This window comes from Nanorana parkeri, unplaced genomic scaffold (assembly GCF_000935625.1).
Source record: "Nanorana parkeri isolate BGI_ZX_2015 unplaced genomic scaffold, ASM93562v1 scaffold1262, whole genome shotgun sequence".
In the NCBI taxonomy this organism is placed as follows: Eukaryota; Metazoa; Chordata; class Amphibia; order Anura; family Dicroglossidae; genus Nanorana; species Nanorana parkeri.
Window position 1 is genome coordinate 87931 of NW_017307530.1, and position 20482 is coordinate 108412.

The 20482-nt window shown below is 41.2% G+C and overlaps 3 protein-coding genes across 2 annotated transcripts in view; all 3 read left to right on the forward strand.

The window, feature by feature from the left end:
• The window catches only part of LOC108797351 (keratin, type II cytoskeletal 4-like), a 203181-nt gene that overhangs the window by 79081 nt on the left and 103618 nt on the right, over positions 1-20482 (forward strand). The window lies entirely within an intron of this gene.
• Positions 1-20482, forward strand: part of LOC108797349 (keratin, type II cytoskeletal 5-like) — a 162906-nt gene that overhangs the window by 18861 nt on the left and 123563 nt on the right.
• Positions 7209-16663, forward strand: LOC108797350 (keratin, type II cytoskeletal 5-like). The gene is made up of 10 exons (XM_018568938.1): positions 7209-7405; positions 7442-7737; positions 7832-8052; positions 10872-10932; positions 11080-11175; positions 12596-12760; positions 14674-14799; positions 14918-15138; positions 16011-16045; positions 16137-16663. Exons 1-10 carry the CDS (start codon positions 7297-7299, stop codon positions 16562-16564), a joined length of 1758 nt encoding a protein of 585 aa, XP_018424440.1. The 5' UTR covers positions 7209-7296; the 3' UTR covers positions 16565-16663.

The window sequence follows — 20482 nt, forward strand, 5'->3', positions numbered from 1 at the left end:
TATATATATATATACACATACATACATATACACGTCCTGGAGTGAATGGAGTGATTAGCTCTACCGCAGAATTAGAGGTTTTGCCACCCAATGATCACACGGCCTCTGGCTTTCTATGTTCGTGGTGGAAGCCCCAGAGCCTTGGATGAGCAGCCCCTCAAGTCTGTGTGAAAAACTGTGATAAACTGTTGAAAACTTTGAGTGGGCAACAGCAAGTGGATTGTTCAGCTGGCAGCCATTAGCGCCAAGAGCTAAAGAAAACTTTTTGTCTGTAGTTGATCCTCAGCCTGGGGTCCAGTGTGGGCTGCTGTGCTGTGAGAGAGCTCCATCCATATGTGCATTGCTTGACAGCTCCCGTGTGTGCTCTGTAGAGATGCTGGGAGCCAGAGTGTGACATCACTCCGGTCCAGGCGCCTCTACAGGACACACACAGGAGTTGTAAACAATGCACAAATGGATGAAGCTCCATCATGGCCATACCCCTAGACCACCCCACCCCACCTCAAGCACAAAGTTACACAAAAAAAATTGTTTTTTTTATTTTAAAAGTCAGGCGCGCATACCTGCGAAAACAACGATTGCGCCCATTAAGCCGCACATGTTACATATCGCCGCGAACGTCGGAATGAGAGCAATAGTTCTAGGGCGATCAATCACTGATAACACTAAACTGATGAGCTGTAAAAGCTTTTCAAGCGTCCCCTATGGCCAATTTTGGGTATGCTATTTTTTTGCGATTTTGCGAGTGCGCGCAATTTTTAAGCTTGACATGTTTGGTGTCTATTTACCCGACGTGACCCCGTCTTTTATATTTTACCAAAAAAGTGGGTAATATTAGTTGTTTTATAACATAATGTAAAAGAAAACTTTTTTTTTTCCAAAATTTTCAGTAATTTCTCCTGAATATAGTAAAAAATAAAACTCGCAGTGGTGATTAAATACCACCAAAAGAAAGCTCTATCTGTCCCCAAAAAATGGTATAAAATTCATTTCAGTACAGCGTTGCATGACGGAATAAATGTCAGTCAAAGTACCGCAGCGCTGAATACTGAAAAATGGCCTGGACAGGAAGGGGGTCTAAACACCTGGTCTTCAAGTGGTTAAAGGGAATCTACAGCATATTTTCAGTAAGAATTAATTTTGGGTTATTATTGTAAAGTCTACCTCAAATTTATATGTGTCCCTCATTTTACTTGCTTGCTGGTTTATATTTCTGTTAGGAAATTTTGTATACACACATAGCAATGGAGAACTGCGTTCAAAACCGCACGGCACGAAAACGCACAAATATTAACATACGCGTGGATTACTATTACTGTAGCCGTAACGCGCAGAATCCACCCAGAAAATCGCGCTGGGAATAGTTTGCGCGACATGCGTTTTTGTACCGCGCAGACATTGCCCTGGTGTGAACAATTCACATTGGAATGCACTGTTTTTTAGGTTTAGCGCATTTCTGCACATACCAATATGCGCAGAAAACCGCTCATGTGTGAATGGAACAAAGAGAACTTTGGGGTAACCTTTTTATCCCATAGTACTCTTAAGGGTCAAGGGAGCACATATACTAGCGTCCTCCTGTGACCCAAAGCTCAGTATATAGCGAGCTACAGCTCGCTATATACCGAGAGTGCCGCAGCTGGGACGGATCCTGACAATGCTGTCGAGATCCACCCAGCTGCGTGAGTGACAGATGACTCTGGTTATCTAGAGGCAGAGCCAGCTGTGCCCGGCCAGTCCGTTCCTCCAGTCAGCGCTGGAGGATTGGAGTATGGGGGGGAATCCCTGCGGGGAGCCGTGACTGACAGTCATCGCTCTCTGCAGGGAGATGGTCAGAAAGTGAGGTGAGCGACGGTATGCGTTCGCTCACTTCCCGATCCCTAGAGCCGACCTGTGACAGTTTCATTGTCACACGTCGGCTCGAACTATCAGGGTTGAGTGAAAATCACTCACCTCATAGTTCTCCTTTAACCCAAATTTGCTAAATAACTCCTGCAAATGTTTTACATATGTACAGTAAGCCTGTCACATCCATTTGTATATCTTTCAATTTTCTCGGCTCATAATAAATCAGGCAGTCCGTTTCCCTATCATTGTGTTTTTATTTTAGTGTTGTCTTTGGCTGGCACATACCAATTCTGTAGTCTGGTATTCTTAAAGTTCTAATAAAAAATAAACATTCTATTCCACAATCATGCAACTAATATTTTCCTGGCAGGCTAGATCATGCAGCTACAAGCTTTAGTGTCTCAGTAAATCAGACACTTGCTATATTTCATACTCTCATTAAAATATCTTTATAAAATATAGGTAGGGACCCTGCCCTAAGAAGTAGTGTCCTTAGTCTATATTTACTGCTGCTGGATCAGCCTGAGCTCTAATTGATAGTTCTGATTTCCTCAGGTCTTCCCTAATCTCAGTGCTATTGTTTGTTTCTGATTGGTAGTGGGGAGTGTCTCTAACAATAGTGTGAGAAGATCCAATAAATATAAATATCTCTGTCTCCCAGCCAACCACTATTAAGTTTATTGCCAATGGTGCATGCTCGGGGGGGATATAAATATTTTGGGAACCTTCTGGATTTTGTCTAGCCTCACAGACTTTGCCTTGGGAGGAAGTGTGTAAAGCTGTTCTCTAACCTCACAGGCCTGCTGTCTGGAGGATACATGTACTTTGAGAAGAAAGGCCTTGGTCTGGGGCCTAAAGAGCTTGCAATGGAGGGTATATCATAGAGAGTTGAAGCTGAGGATTGTGGATGTGTTTTTATGTGTGCACGTGCACGTGTGTGGCAAAGAAGCAGATTAACACCTATAGCCGTGCTAATAAAAGTCCATGTAAGCAACCAAGTAGATCCCTGGGGGATCACCTAGGGTTGCCACATGTTGGGGATTCACTCGAACAGTCTGGGTTTGGAATCTTGTGTCCGGGTGTCGGACCAGCTGATACCCGAACTCAAGATGTCATAATTTCAGGCAGACAGGGGCAACCTCAGATCAAGATCTGTATGGGACATGCCAATCACCCTGGCTTGACTGTTTCTGTCTGTCCCCAATATGAACCTTGACCTGATTAACCTTTTCCCCATTCCCCTCTCTGCTCTGACCAGTCTTTGTACCCTGACCTTCCTTCCCATCCATACTCCTATGTACCTCCATCTACCTTCTCCTCCATACCTCCTTGTACCCACCTGCCTTTCCCTCCATACCCCTCTGTACACTGACCTGCTTTCCCGCCCATACTCATCTGTACCCTGACCCTGGAGGGGTATGGAGAAGTCCAGGTTTTGAGTCCTGTATGCGCTGTGTCTGTGTTTCAGGCCAGATGAAAACCGGACACAAGATATCACAATGTCAGAATGGCAGGGCCAACCCGGGGTCCTGGTGGTCCAGCTGCGAGCTGCAGAGAACCAGCACTGGATCAGGGAGGTGATGAGTTTAACACAGTGGGGTACTGTGAATTATTTCCTGTATATTCTCCCAAAAACAGTTGTCACGCAGCACTAGACTGTCTGCCTGAAAGAACCTCATGCACCTTTTCCAGCGTTCAGCATTTTTACAGCTTGCTGCTAAACTCTCAGATGTGAACAGGAGCCATAGAAATGAATAGTAATTCTTGTGTTGTGTGTTTTGCCGCTTAAGCTTTCAGCGTCAAAACGCCCAGGTGTGAACAGGGACTTACATGAGTTTCTGGTGCACTGCCAAAATTGCTACATGCAATATTTTTGGTGCATTTCGGTGTGTTCAGTGGCTTATTAAAATAAGTGGACTGCCTTAATGCAACGCTAATGCACTGCAATAGTGTAAATCGACCTAAAGGCATTTTCAAGTGACTTTCTTCTGTTTTGCAATCAGTTTTTCAGTAGATGTTCTGATCCATCAAACACATTTTATATGATATAAGACCATCAAATGAGGATGTCTGCCCTGACTGATCCCTGTTGCCTAGACTGACAAGTTGAGTCATATTACCTTTTAATAAGTGTATTCTGAACTGTAGTGCCAAGAGGTTTAACTTTGATATTGTGTTATAGGCACTAGTGGGCAGCTTGTTGCTATGAGTGTTTATGAGTAATTGATGAGTAATAATGAGGAATTGTTATGGGTGAAGCCCTGATATTGCTGATCTACGCACTCTCCCACGGATAAATGTGCAGTTGAAAAATATCATTTATTCTAGACAATGTTTAATGCTGACATGGGAAGATTTGTAAGACAGTATTTGGTGTATTGCCATCAAAAGCACAATTTGTACCCAAATCCAAAATTAATCATTATAGAAAATAAATAAATTTGTGTTTTTTAAACATATTTTAAGATTATTTAGTAAAAAACTCTATCTACAAATTATTCCTCCTTACCCCAAAAACTTTTGCTCCATTCAGACATATGTGTTGTCTAAACCCAGCATGCTTTAACACACAACATACTGCACATTAACATGTTCATGTTAACATATTCCACTGGAACAGAATAATGTAAGGGGTGGCCTTAGTGTGAAAATAAAATAATCGGTACAACAGTTCAAGTTATTTATTGTGCATTAACTGAGTTTTTCAGTGAACAGCTTCTGTACCTCCATGTATCTTAAAGGAGAACTATGAGATGAGTGATTTCCACTCACCTCATAGTTCTAGCCGACCTGTGACAATGAGACTGTCACAGGTCGGCTCAGTAGATCGGGAGGTGAGCGAACACATACCAGGTTCGCTCACCTCTCGATCCTGTCGAGCATTGAAAACCCCGACTGTCTGGGTGAATCCCAGACAGATGGCAAGCTTACTCACATGACATGGCAGATATGGAGGGGGCCCAGTGACAGGCTTTTTGTTAATAGTGGAACCTAGGCCCAAACTCTAGCAACACATTTTCAAGTGCCTTTGGTTGGTATAACAAACAGCACAATCAGCAAGACAGTCAGCATTCAGCAGGTTGTGGTTTAAAACCATGACATCGTTTTCTAATGGACAGTATTAATGCACATTGCAGCAATGAACACCACAATCAAATGATGGGTACCCAAAAAGAGTCCTGTCCTACAGTGTGCATCCTTGGTAGAGCCTTTTTCCATTTGTGGCACAGATCAATCATGTTGTACTTTTGTTTAACTTCCATGTTACTGCTTTCATGTTAAGTTTGTTACTATAAAGGGATTTTTCCATTTTACAATAAAAGTGAAGTTACGATAGGGCTCTCTCTATGTAGCAGAAATGGAGTAGTTCCCATCCCTTACATCTCTGCCATCTCCATCACCCACAGCAGCTGCTAGGATTCATGATGATCTGCCATGCTGCAGGAGAAATCTGAGGCTGCATCCAATAAGTAGCTATATAAATGGCAGTTCCACAGATTGCCTGCATCCAACAGGCTGATATAAACAACTTCAGGATGAGAATTTTGACCTGCTTAGAATCCATTCATCCATGGGCTTCTATCCGTTTGTGCCATTATTCATTTTCTTTTCATCAGTTTGATATTTTAATGTTTCATTAGCCCTATTGCAATGCAGTGTGGTATATTCTGACTAAAAGCAGTTCAACAAGCAGTGTGAGCATATAATTAAAGAGTATGTATGGACAATTTTTTTTTAGCTTTGGGTAGAGTAGGGAAGGATTAAACCTCATGTCAGTATTTTTGCTGTGTTCGCTGGGGAGATTACCTTCCTGCCCTAAAGACACAACAGGACATGAGAGGAAATTTCTAGAAAATTAGAACTATTTCCCTCTTAGACACTTGTCACCCGAGCCAGCATTCCCATTAAAAGATTACCCATACCTCCTGTTCTGGTGACTCAAAATTTTGGATTTGCCCCAGTTTCTGCAGTGGTTTAGTGGTAGTGGTCACCAGGACAATTACCTGGTTCTAATCCCTCCCTACTCTATTCAAAACTAAAAGTGTTGGCTATACATACATAAAAAAAATCCAGCATTTTAATGTCACTCTAAGGGCACTCACCACACGGTGTTGGCTATAACCTATGAGAGCCAAAAACATCCTCTGATCCCATTGTTTTGAACGCTGTTCACATTGGACAGCAGCACAACAAGTGTGCGGGGTTAGGCCTTGAAATCAGGGAAGTCAAGTGCTTAGTAACAAAGTGACATCAGAATTAGGAAGGGGGGAGGGGGGCAAGAGTGGCTTTCTATTTCATAGGGTATGCCTTTAGGTGAGACTTTCTAAGGGGGAAAGGTTAACTTTTTAAACTGAGTGTTCAGAATCAAGAGTCCACTCTTCATTTGAGGTGGAAACCCCTTTTAAACACACCATAAAAATACCTTTGGGTATATATTTTATATAATTTAAAATATTTTCAGACTTTCCAAAATGGCATCTGACAAACCAGCTAGATCATTGTCAATTCTAATCTGTTTTGAGTGGTTTATGGTTATTCTTATCCTAAATCTGAAAATGTTTTCCAGCACAAACTATTGAAACACAATTAAGAATTATAGAAATGCAGTCTACGTCCTTGTTCACAATGCATGTTATGTATCTCAAATGTTGTATTATTTATAATAATTTAGATTGTTTAATTCCAAAGATACCCCTACACCTTTTGTGTTTTAATCACAGTGTAATTTGCATGTTAATGTGCTGGCACAGAGGAAAGTATTTGGATGACATAGTAAGGTGGAACATGAATATAATTTATGCTTGTTCTGCACATTGATTACAGAAGAAGAAAAATAGTAGCCTGGAGCCCTTTTCTAGGATATGTTCACTAATTTAGTAGATAAAAGGATTTCATAACCCCAGAGTCATGAAGTGAAGTAATATCTCATACCATAGTTTTTTTTTTTTGCTCTTCATTGAGAGGTGTGTCTAAATTTATCAATCCACTAAACAGCTAAATAAATGTTGTGCTGCCAGGCATGCCAAAGTTGCCAAGCCCAAGATTACAGTTAATTGATCTTCTGGTTCCCAAGGCAGCCAAGCCCACTTATTAAATGATATAAAAGGTGTCAGAAAAACATTTTGGTTCAGAGGGGCTCAGATTTCTTCCCTCTGTGTTGCTTCTGTGGTTTAGCTAATTTCTTCCATTATCTGCGTTTCTACGTTTGCTAAAATGAAGAGGGTCAGTAGGTCTGTAACAGGCAGCAAGAGCTTTTCTTCTGCCTCACTGGGGGGTGGTGGTGCTGGAGGTGGTGGTCTTGGTGGGGGTGGTGGTGGCATGAGGACCAGCTTCAGCTCATATTCTGTTTTTAAAGGTGCAGGTGGTGGTGGTGGTGGTGGTGGTGGTGGTGGTGGGGGGGGTGGAGGTTTTTGTGGTGTTTCACGCTCTGGAGGTGGTGGTGGTGGTATGACTTCCAGAAGCTTATATCATAGCCTTGGAGGGTCTAGGAAAATAGCAGTGATCCCTGGTAACCGCACAAGTGTTGGTGGCTATGGGTTTGGTGGTGGAGGAGGAGGTGGAGGACTAGGAGCAGGTTTTGGTGGAGGAGCAGGTGGAGGATTTGGTGGAGGAGCAGGTTCAGGATATGGAGGTGGAATGGGAGCTGGTGGAGCATTTGGAGGTGGGGGAGGATATGGTGGACCTGGAGGATATGGTGGAGGAGGCTTTCCTGATGGTGGCCCAGATTTTCCTGTATGCCCACCTGGTGGAATCCAACAAGTAACTATTAACCAGAGCCTTCTATCGCCACTTAACCTGGAAATCGACCCAAGTATTCAAAAAGTCAAAACAGAAGAAAGGGAGCAGATAAAGACCCTCAACAACAAGTTTGCATCTTTTATTGATAAGGTAATAAATGCACATAAAAAGTATTGCTCATAACCCTTACTTGCGTTCTAGTTTGTATGACATTGGTACCTTTATCTGTATGTTGGTATTTTAGGTCAGGTTTTTGGAGCAGCAAAATCAGGTCCTCAAAACAAAGTGGAGCTTCCTGCAGGAGCATGGTCAAAAAGGTGGCACAAAAAGAAGCACCCTTGAACCCCTTTTTGAAACATACATCAATAACCTTAGGCGACAGCTGGATTCAATAAACAATGACAGAGGCCGTCTGGAATCAGAACTGAGAAACATGCAGGACATGGTAGAAGATTTCAAAAACAAGTATGCTTTCTGTTTCAAAACTTTGTCTAATTTATCAGATTGAAACTCATGTTATAGCTCTATGTTTTGCATGTATTGCTTTATGTATGAACAGTGCTTTAAAATGCTAAAAATAACATACATTATTTAGCGACAAAGGCAACTGATGGTATAATTCCCATTTTTCTCAACAAATAATCTTTAATTCTAAGGTCTTGGGTTTATTTTCATGGTGACAGTATGCTTTCATGAAGTGGATTCAAAATTGTATAAATATAGCGTGGTATATAGGCTATGTTATTATTTGAATATAAGTAATATAAGATCAATTTGGAGGATCTCAGTTTAAGAATACTAGCCACTGTCATAGTACATGAAGTTCTGCGTAAAAGGTTAATAACAGGTGACTTCTATCCCCCCTCTGCATATAACTGTGCAGGTAGAGCTTACTTACCCATATATGTGAACTGCACTTTGTTGGACCATCTGTTTTATGTGCTTAGACCATGGCTGCTGGAAACATTCAGCAGTGATGTCAATGATGCCCTGGAGGATGCATATGTAATAAATGTATCTTATTAAAAGATGAATAAAAACATGCAAAGGCTTGTTGATACAAATCTGAGATGATTTCTTAATTTATTTGCATTGGGTTCATATTTGTTAGACATGTAGCAGGCAATCTTTGTTTATTAACATGATGCAAAGAGCATTCTTAAAAGAACTTCTTGAAGTAACCCAAGAAATTCAATCAGAAATCATCTTTCATGACCACAGTAAGCTGTTATCATGAATTGATTTGGGACTGATGTTTAGATTGCTACCTAACCCGTAAGAAATGGACTTGATCCTTTTTTTTAAGTAGGATTCTTTACTGACAGAAGCCAAGCATAACTTCATCATTCTTTCACACAATAATATAAAATAAAAACCTTGAACTTTTTATTGTAAAGCAACTGAGATAGATGTTCACTAGGAAGTAACTGATGTGTCAGCTACAGTACATAAAGCTGATTTCATACATATGTCCTAGAAGTTAGGCCAGCACAGTGGACAATTTGTTGTTATCCATAGCAGTCAGTCAGATCTGAGTTTACGTTATTCAGATCAGATTTTACGTACTTTACACATATGATAAAATCTGCACCGGCTTATTAAAGTTTTGATTTGATTAAGGCTTGATATCTCAACCCATAATGAAACCAGTGGTTGTGTCACATTCGACAGAAATCAGTTGCCTTTATCTCATAAAGTAGCATGAACTGCATTAACAAATAAAGATTGAAGGCTGAATGCTACAGCAATAGTATCTTTGCTTTAGATATTATCTCATGTGTGTTAACAGAAGTGGTTGGAGAACGTTTATACTTATTTAAAGGAGAACTCCAGGGGTAATTTCTAGCCAGCACAGCAGGAGGCAAGTATAATGTGTTATTTACACTTATCTCCATGCTGCTCTTTTTGATATACAGCTCATCAAAAGTCAGGATGGGAGTGCAATAGTACCATTAGCTCAATGCATTTGGTCCATGGGCTCTCTGCTTCTGGTCACTGCTGTTTTCTAAATGGTACTAATCACTGAAATAGCAGCCCCATAGCCTTCTATTGCATGTCCTATTCTATTTAGCAAATAGCTGATACCAGAAGTAAAGAGCAGACAAACAGGAAGCAATGGGATAACAGTACCATGGCACCATGGTCACAGTTTTAGGAGCTCTGTATCTTGAGACCGACAGCACAGAGATAAGTTTACTTAACGTTTTATACTTACCTCCCACTTTTCACTGTTATTTTCAGATATAATTCCTGCAGCTCTCTTTTAAAAATGCTTATATATTACCAGTATCTAGCTGTGTAGACACCTTTTGTTGCCATTTTACTATTTCAAATTGTAAGGCCCCATTCAAACTCGTGAATGGAGTCAGTTGCATGAGTCTCACAAATTGCTCTGTGAGACTCATGTGAACAGTTGTGCCCAGAGCCATTTGCAGCTGTTCACTTGTAATGGGACATGCGGCTATTACCTATGGATGATCACCCCTGGACGCAAACAGTTTGCATCCATTGGTGACTGTACACAGTTTATCATCCACAGGTAATCATCTGCAGGTAATGGCAGCATTTCTGCCTACATGTGAATGGTCACGCATGGCTGCCGGCACTGTCATCTGTCATTACTTTGTACAGAACTTCCCACCGGCAGCTGTTCCCATGAGTTGTATGCAGTCAGCCTTATTGGCAACTGTGAATGGATCCTCATAGACATATTCACCCAGAATAATTTTCAAAACTTAGCACGTTTGTGTCTATTACAGGGGAACATGTATCTAAACCCAAAAACTAGAATGTAATATATTTTAGCTTACTGACTGCATTCATTTTCTTTTTTCAAGCTTGTTTCCTTTATTTTCACCTGGTGATTATGCCAGTAACGCACTTTCAGCCCTAAGATGACAACGCTCACATAAAATACTGTATCAGGACAACAGAAACAGGATAGAACTACAGGACCCCACCATTCTAATTTTCTCTATAACATAGAGGGTGTGGTTCTGTGGTTCTCAGGCATAGGTGAGAATATTGTAACTGATATCAGTCAGCATAGACAGAGAAAGCACAGGAAGTTATCAGCTCACAAGATTTGTACCAAGATCAACAAGTATTACTTACAAACAATTTGCAACTGTATATTTAATAAAATAAGAAGGTCCTTCTTGGTCTACTAAATATTGGTCCGAATAGGAAAAGTTGATTGTTAAGGTTTACATACACTTTAATAAGGCCTTTTCTTGCTTTTCAATCTATTTTGTACACTTCAACAATGTTATTCTTTCTGATAGATATGAAGATGAAATAAACAAACGCACGAGTGCAGAGAATGAATTTGTGGTATTGAAAAAGGTGAGTAGTGGAAAAGATTATTGAAGAGTAATACTGACACATGCTAATAATACTTTACATATTGTAGATGGTAATAGCAATGATACGGTCTATGTTATGTTGTAGAAAGAACCTTCCCAATGTTCTAATAAGTTGACTCTTCTATAGGATGTGGATGCTGCATATATGAACAAAGTGGAATTGGAGTGTAAAGCGGATCAATTGACTGATGAGATCAACTTCCTGAGGACACTTTATGAAGCGGTACAGTCATGCAGCCATGTTCCCCCTTAAACTTCTCAATGCTTTCTCTATAGAATACATGTCTCTATGATGATACATAGAGTATAGTTAGCTGCTGACCATTTTTATATAGAGGATCGCCTGCTCCTTAATCAGCTGACATAATGGCACACCCAATTTAGATATAAGCACCTGGAAATGATTACTGTGTTCTAACAGAGCTTATTTGAAAGATGTATTTATAACAGGGCCATCCCTATAATGAGGCAGCCTCAGGCGACTTCTTGTAGGGGAGGGGGGCACCAGGCACAGTGGCATGTTTGCAGTGTGCCTGCCACCCTCTAGAGCATCCAAGGTTGCTATGAGCTGGGCGGGGAGATGTGTAAGGGTCATACACATCTCTCCATTCAGCAATTAGCAACCTGGAACCAAGTTCCTGGCAACCAGTGACTTGATTTTTCTCTTCTGCCTTTATGTAACACTTACCAGTCTTGTCCCCTCCCCATTCAGGGGACAGTCAAAGGAAAAGCAGCAGACTGATGAGGTCATACATGTCACTCTGCTCTCTCCCCTCTCCCTCTCTCCCTCCTGTTATCACAGGAACACTGCACTGCAGCTGACTATCTCCTTGTGCTGCTTCACCCTCTCCCAGTCTGAGCCCTGATATTGTACCTGCCAACAGATTTGTAAGTTCTGCCCATCTAATGACTGCCCTTCAAACTACACTGCAGTTGATCAATGATACCTTGTTTAGGACCCGCGCCAGCCTGTGGCTGAATGGTGAATGAAAAGCAGCTTATTAATGAGGTGATAGTTTTGCTCTCACCTCTTGTCAGAAAGCTGTCTGTGTTGGACTGAGAGCATTGCAAGTCATTAGAACTTGTTTGGCTTACAGTGGTAACCCTGCCTCCCCTGCTCTATAGGGCATTAGACGAGGCAATGTATGCAATAATGGATTCAGCTTCAATTTGTTTGTGTCACACATTTTAGTAATCCCTTGAACATTTTTTAACACTTTTTATTCAGCTCTCTGTATAACATCAAAAAGCTGGTTCCAAAAGACCTTACTGTGCCAGTCGCTGTGATTGCAGGTCTGAACAGGGAGCATATAGATAATATTGCCCAGCAGCTGTTGCATACTGTAATTCAAGGTGGGGAAGTATCTCCGCTCAGGGTCACCATCCAAACAGATATTATTAGTAAGGGCCTGGTTCAAATCCCCCTCCCCTGCCGAGTCCACCCCTGCTTTACAGCTATAGGGTCAGCATGGAACATTTTCAAAATAGATTTTTAACATTACACACCCAATAAAAGCTATATTTTAATATGTTTCCATCTATAAGCATTGATATAAATACATATATAAATATACTTGTGCTGTTTGAGGTTTGTAATGTGATTATTTACTAAAGTTCCATGCACTCTTGTCTATAAATTACAGGAAATGAATGAAGTTCAAGGACAGATTGCGGATACCTCGGTCATCTTGTCTATGGACAACAACAGAAGTCTGGATCTCCAAGGGATCATTAATGAGGTTAAATCTCAATATGATGAGATCGCCCAGAGGAGCAAATATGAGGCTGAAGCCGCTTACGCCATGAAGGTATTTAGGAAAAAACATGAAGACCAGAATAATTCCAGGAACAGTTTTATGGCAATATGAATGTCATTCATACTGGCATTATCTAAGGTGTAGGTGACTAATTCATGTTCACATCTTTCTGTAACATAGTGTTTGGTGGAAGGCCTTACTATAGAAAGGAAATTTCGTCCATTATGTGTGGCTGAATTTCCTTACAGTAGGCCACATGCAATGATATAGCTCAGTTTATATCCACAGATGTGGCAAAACACATTTTTTAATTACAGGTATTTATATAGCGCCGACAATTTACGCAGCATTTTACATAGTGCACATTCACATTAGTCCCTACCCACAAGGAGCTTACAATCTAAGGTCCCTATCTCACATGCATACATAGAGGGCCAACTTAGAGAGGAGCCAATTAATCTACCAGCAGAGCTGTCCCGAGGCTGGGTGACACCCGGAGCAGTAATCGAGTGTCACCCTGCTGAGACGTCATCGCACACGCGCGGCAGTATTCTGATACCTGCCGGCGGCCATCTTGGTGATGGACGCCGGCAGAGAGAAGAGGGGACAGTCACCCGGCAGGATAAGGTGTGCCGCCGGGACCCCTCCTCTCTCCTGATACTGTCGGGCGTTCGGTCCATGACCGAGCGCCCGACTTTTCAGAGGGGGGTGACACCAAAATGACTGTGAGTCATTTTGGTGTCACCCCTCCAATGGTGCCACCCGGGTGCGGGCCGCACCCCGCGTGCCCCCCTTGTGACGCCACTGTCTACCACCATGTCTTTTGGAGTCACATTGAGTAACACATTATAGTGAAGAAACAGGAAATTATAGTAGTTTAGCACATCAGTGATAATAGCAGTAGTATCTTGGGTGTAGGAGATTGGATGTGCTTTAGGTGGTACATTAGCTCTTTTTCCTGTAAGGCTAAAGGAGTAATGGGTTACTATTAATAGGAGCCTCTGGTCATATGACTGGCCTTGAGGAGATGTCTGAAGATACTAGCTCACAGCATGTACTGTACATAATAATTACAATGTTGTAGTAACAATGACTTATCTCCACAATGGGCCAACAACCATATCATTTCCCAGACTGAGGCAGTTGAGACAAATTTGCCAACTGTCCAGAAATGTATGGTCTTTCCATAAAGATGTAAGTAAGTAAAATAGTATTTAAACCCAAAACCAAAACTGTAATATATTGCAGCTTACCAGGCCTTAGATATAGCGGTTGCATTAGTTACTTTTATCTGAGTTTTTCCCTTTACTTTCAAATGGTAATCTTTCACATTACAAACTTCCTCCCCCTTTTGTGCATACACTCCTTTCTCCACTGTCTCTAGAGAAGTAGCCATGATTATCACCCAGGCTGGACCTCAAACATGTCTGCTTTTGTTCAACTCCATTACATAGTGAATTGATTTTACTAGCAGTTTACAGTAGGATTGTTTGTGCTTCCCTTCAGCTCTCAACTGACAAGGACAAGATCACTAAGTATTTTCTGTACTTGCAGAAAATGTTCCTAACTCGAAATATAAAAACATATGTAGTCACTACATGTAAGAATTACATTTTTGGGTATTTAGACATGCTTTAAATAATATTGTTCATAAAGTAAAAAATAAAATAAAATTAGTAGTCCTGAGCTAAAGACAATCCTGTGCAATTGTCAGTACTCTCATTTATAACAATATCATAAGGACCGGGTTAAATTAAACTTTGTGGTCCCACAACAATATATATTTAAGTTCCCTCTACTGTGTTGGAGAATAGAGAATCTGATTGGTCACTGATGGATAGAACCTGTTGTCTGAGTAAATTGTTCCTTGGACACTTTCCAAAACGATGGCCGTTGTTGTATGTGTGGACATTTTTGGGGATTGGTGGTGTATCTAAGTATATTTTGCACATGTTTTTTTTCAGTTTGAGCAGCTAAAACAAACTGCTGGGCAACATGGCAGTAACCTAAAATCCAGCAAGACTGAGATAGCTGAGCTGAACCGAGCAATCCAGAGACTAAAGGCTGAAATTGAAAGCGTTAAGAAACAGGTGAGCTATCACATAAATGACAAAGATGAGTCATTCATAGACCAGTAAAGTAAAGATTACCCCTTATGTTATAAAAAAGAAATATAAGAAAATTAATTGGCTGCTTTGGTTTTGCTAGTGTGCCAGTTTGCAGACAGCTATCTCAGAAGCTGAAGAGCGAGGTGAACTTGCTCTAAAAGATGCTCAAAAGAAGCTAAATGATCTCCAAGCTGCACTCAAAAAGTCAAAGGAAGATCTGGCGAAGCAGATGCGTGACTACCAAGAACTAATGAACGTGAAGCTATCCCTGGATATAGAAATCGCCACCTACAGAACACTGCTGGAAGGAGAGGAGTGCAGGTGAGTTCTGGTAATGCTTAGGCAGAAACAAACCTCCGAAGGTTTAAACAAATTGGAGAATTCCCTACTGCAGTGACAGTTAGTCGTAAGTTGTTGTGAGTCAGACAAACATGGGCTGTTGATAAATATATTTTGATGCCACCCCCATTTAGGCACTGCTACCAGTAGTGAAACTGTATGAGTTTCAATATTTAGCGATTTATGATGATGGTACGGGTGTAGTCTTGGCTCACCACAAAACAAAGAAAACTTTGAAATACTTTAAAAAAAAACATTTTGTGTTTTAAAGAAGAATTAAACGCTCAAACTTTTTTTTTTCAATGATGAATCCAGATCAAACAAGTATACGTTGCCCAGCAAATTTTGCCTGAGCACTTACAGTCATCGTGTTTCTGAACCGCTGGCTCCACCTCTCTTAGCTCCATTCCCTGAACTTCCGGTCCAATACAAGATTACAAGGGACACAGCAGTCTCCAGAAGCCATCCATCTACTAGCTTGGAAGAGGGAGGGGCAGGGGGTTGGATTGCATTGCTGTGCCTGTGCGTTTTTGGAGACACACACAGATTACTATCACGCACAAGGGTGGCTCCATAGGGCCCTGCAAGGAAAAAGAGCCACCCTAAACAGGATGTCAGGGCCAGCTGATTCTGCAGGAAAATAAAATTTTTAAAGAACATGGGGCAGCATCTTTTGTAAGTGATTTCATCAGCATTTGAAATAGTGTAAAACCTTTTGACTTTATGTCACCTTAACGACAACACATGCTCTGGAAACCTATGTTTTAAATGTAATAAATTATTCAATGAAAATATATTGTGTTCCCATTTTATAGCTACAGATAACTACATTTCTTGTCACTCTTACATTGCAGGATGTCTGGAGAGATTGTGAATCCTGTTAATATCTGTAAGTACACGTAAATTGTTTTTTAAAAGTTTTGTTGTGGTGCAGAGCTAGAGAATATCTATTATAACATCAAATACCTCTCTCTCTGCAGCTGTGGTCAGTGGCTCCACTTCATACAATATTGGAGGAGGAGGTGGAGGAGGAGCAGGAGGATCAATGGCCATGGGAGGCGGCGGTGGAGGTGGATACGGAGCTAGTGGAGGAGGTGGATACGGAGCTGGTGGAGGAGGTGGATACGGAGCTGGTGGAGGAGGTGGATACGGAGGCGGTGGAGGAGGTGGATTTGGCACTGGCGGTGGATTTGGAGCTGGTGGTGTAGGATATGGAGCTGGAGGTGGAAGCTATGGAGCTGGAGGCGGTGGATATGGTGGAAGTGGAGGATATGGAGGAGGATCTTCAATGGGTGCTGGAGGCGGCGGAGGAGACTACTCTGGAGGTGGCAGCTTCAGCAGTGGAAGCAGACAAGGCATGACCTTCGTCTCGAAAACATCTACTGCGTCAAGCAGAACAAGCTACTAAACACAGCTTAAGCCAAACATCTTCAACACATATTCCTTTCCTGTCTGCTAATATAGCTCAAACTCTTCCATTGCTCATCACCCTGAAACTACAGATCTAGTCAATGATAGTGGTAACTGCAATATACAATTCAAAAATGCTTTCCAGGTTGTTGTGACACTGAGTAAAGATCTTCCATTATATTTGGGTTGCACAGTCCTTCTCCCACCATCACTGTAAACCTAGAACTAATCATTCATCTGACCACCTGTCAGGGTTCATATACCAATGCTATATGAAAATACAGACATTAACACAAAAAAAGAAGCACAGCTGGACCCATGTATGCATATTTTGCCCAAAGGGAGGGAGCAATACAGAATAACAAATATGTCACCCTGCTGCATAGTTTGTAGAAGAATTTAAATCATTAGTTTACTACATGCCTACAATACTTCAGAGCAAAAACAGGTGGTGTGTATTTTCCCTGCCCAGTCTGGTAAAACAGTTGAAAGAGCAAATCTGCCACACCTCCTTCAGTATGAATTAATGTAATCAGGGGATAATAATCTACTTTCATGAGTCAAAACAAGTAAATAAAATATAGTTTATTATCTGTAATGATCTGCAAAGGAGCATCTGCATTAGCAAAACACACATGAAGGTTGTTTGCAGTCACAAGTAATTTTAATCTTTGGTTAAGTTATAATCATACCATTGATGCATGAATAATATTCCCCATATTCTGATGTATATATAAAACACATTCATATGGAGATTTGTATTTTAGGGATGAAAACTCTTGAACTGTACTTTTCTGTGATCATGTCCATGCTGTAGCTTCCTATTTCTCTAACAAGTTTTGTAAAACCTAGAGCAAGCCTTGTTTGGTGATAGCTAATTGACTATATTCCAAATGGTAAAGAGTATCAATAAATATTGCATGTCTTTTTACATGTGTGTAATGAAAGTGATGCTTATACCACTGTACAATTTAGAGAAAATTATGCTCAGTCTGGAAAGAATTGTTATTCCTTTTGGACATTGTTTAAACTTCTGAGCTACCTGTGCTGTTGTCTAATAAACTGCATGTTAACTCAAATTCAGTAGTTTTTTTTTAATTTCAGCTGTTTTTACCTTATATTTGTATTCCTGTCTAAGAATAGAAAAATGCAACATGTATATTACCTAGCCTGTGGTGTGAGGGAAGGTTGGTTTATAACAAAAAAGGGAATACTAGCACCAAATGGTTTTATGAATAAAAAATGGGTGTCAGTCACGGCTTTAAGATAAGAAACACTAAGGGGTCTATTCACGAAGCTGCCGAGGGCAGCCGAGTGAATGACCGATCTGAAGTGAAGTGAGCCGAACACTGTTCGGCTATCCACAACCTTCCTTTCGCAACTTTAAGTCTAGATGTTTGCAGAAGTCACATAGCCCATGGCCCTGGGAGGCAAAATGTCAAATGATTTGTTACTTCAGCACATTTTTTTTCTGTATAGGTGCAAGTTTAACATAAAACATATTTTCCTTTAAAGTGATGCTAAACTCAGGAGTTAATACTTAAAAATGCATTCCAGTACCCTAACTATTAACATAAATGTATCTTATTTGTGTATCACTCAGCTGTAGATCCTCAAATCATCTCTGAATTGGTGCTGACACTGTCCTTCTTTCTGGAGGGTGGATACTTTTGTTCCTCATGGTCCCTGAGTGTGTTGTAAAGCTCCAAGCTTTACAACACACACAGCGAGCTCCAAGCTCACTCTTGTGATGGACTACAATCTCACATTTACTTTATTAATTTGTATTGAGATTGTAGTCTATCATGGGAGCGAGCTTGGAGCAGTGGCTACTTTACAGGTTCTACACAATGCACATACATGCCACATTAAACTGTATAAACCATCAATCCTAAAGGAACAGAAAACTTAGTTGATCCTTGTGGCACCAGCACTTCCTTAGACCTCTTACATTTATTTTCTTCAGCATTAATGGTATTGTGAATAGTGAATGACATAATGAATAGCATTGGCTGCACCTGCACTGCCTCGGCACAGCCCAAACAAACCCTCACAGCAGCCATTCATTAGCTCTTCATTTTGAGGGTAATTTATCAAAACTGGCACAGAAAGAGTCTGGAGCAGTTGCCCATAATAACCAATCAGCGTCTATCATTCATTTTAAAAGCTTAACTGAACACATTTTAGAGGGAAGCTGATTGGCTACTATGGACAACTGCTCCAGATCCTGTCTGTTCCAGTTTTGATAAATTCTCCCCTATGTCTATTTCAAGTGGACACCACTTGTCCCTTCAGATACAGCCACATTTCTGTCATCTCCATTCCTTCTTTCCCTCCCACCATCACTACTCTTCAGTGCACATTAGCCTTTTTCTTATCACATGCTCTAGCTGCTCACTCTTTTCCAGCCAGGGTGCCATGGTTAAAATGTTTTGCGTGGTGCAGGCAGGCCTCTGATATGAAAGGGCTCATGATTAGGGATGAGCTCAGGTTCAGACTGCAACCAGTCTGTACCTGAGCTCCTCTGAACCTGGAAGGAATTCCTCCTGAACATGGACGGAAGCTTCGCTCCCCCCACAGCTCGATGTAAGCAGATGGTTGGGATGCAGTGATGTCATTGAGCTTATATGGCTACATGCCTATATTTGGTAAATTACATTTACCTTATATGGCTATGTAGCCATATAAGGCAAATTACATCAGCACACGTATCCCGTCCCTTTGTTTATATGCAACAGCAGGACTGGGATAGCAGCCCGCAGCTCATTGGGTCAAAATTCACATGACACTTCCTTGTTCGGAGGTTCAAAATGTTTTCGGTCCAAACCTGAGCTAATCCCTACTTCTGATGTGAAGGGGGAACTCTGATGTGAAAGGGGGAATCTGATGTAAAGGGGGGACTCTGATGTGAAAGGATGGGGCTTCTAATGTGAAGGGGGGTCTCCTGATGTGAAGAGGGGTCCCCCGATGTGAAGGGGGGCTTCTAATGTGAATGGGGGGTTCTGATGTGAAGGGTGACTTCTAATGTGAATGGGGGTTTGTGATGTGAAGGGGGGCTATGATGTAAAAGCAGGGAGCTCTGATGTAAAGGGGGGCTTCACAGGATGACCAGAAACACCAAACTGTGCGAATGACACCCAGGGGATAGAACAGTACTGTCAACCATTGGGTGTTCTACAGTAGTTTGGCAAAGGTTATGCGAAGCTTCAAAAAATCAAGCTAGTGCAGTATTCAGGTATAGTATTGCCATCTAAAAAAAAAGTCCTTTCACCTTTTGGAGATGGTTATTTGCCATGTCATTTAGACACGTCTAAGTAAAACACTTTTCATAGTTAGAAAACCTTGCATAGCTACCACACCTGTTGCAGGAATTTCTAAAAATGTTTGTCATTGTTGCCCCAGAGTGTGTCCTTTGTGTTTGATGGATCACATATAATTTTAAGCATTAGCTCAAATTGCAAATGCAAGCTGTCGGGCTTATAGATGTGCAAGAAGCCAGTCACAAAGTGCAGCATTAATGGCAATCCGTAAGAATACATCTTGTACTGGCGTAGCTTCATTTGAGTTGGACTCTAATCAACCTGAAATTGCCCTTTTTATACAACTCAGCTCTCAACATTTATTCATATTCCACAAATCCTATTATAATAAAATAAGTAAGGGTGCACGGATACCAGTTCATATACCAGTGCCGATACTTGGCATTTTCAGGAGAACTACCAGGGTCGCAGAAGTTGCAGCTGCGACTGGGCCCTGGTGCTCCACCACTGTCCATAAATCATTAGTCTGTATTGTTTTAGAAAAACTGTCACATGACAATAAAGAAAAAACTATCAGTGATTGAATTTGTGAGCGCTTGGACAAGTATCGGTACTTGTACTTAGTCTGGAAAAAATGGTATCGGTGCATTCCTAAT

Excerpts from the sequence above, each read along its gene's own strand:
- LOC108797350 (XM_018568938.1), top strand. The coding sequence starts at position 7,297 with ATGACTTCCAGAAGCTTATATCATAGCCTTGGAGGGTCTAGGAAAATA. Across the intron at positions 15,139-16,010 it reads CTGGAAGGAGAGGAGTGCAG|GATGTCTGGAGAGATTGTGA; the intron begins GTGAGTTCTGGT and ends CTTACATTGCAG. Across the intron at positions 16,046-16,136 it reads TGTGAATCCTGTTAATATCT|CTGTGGTCAGTGGCTCCACT; the intron begins GTAAGTACACGT and ends CTCTCTCTGCAG.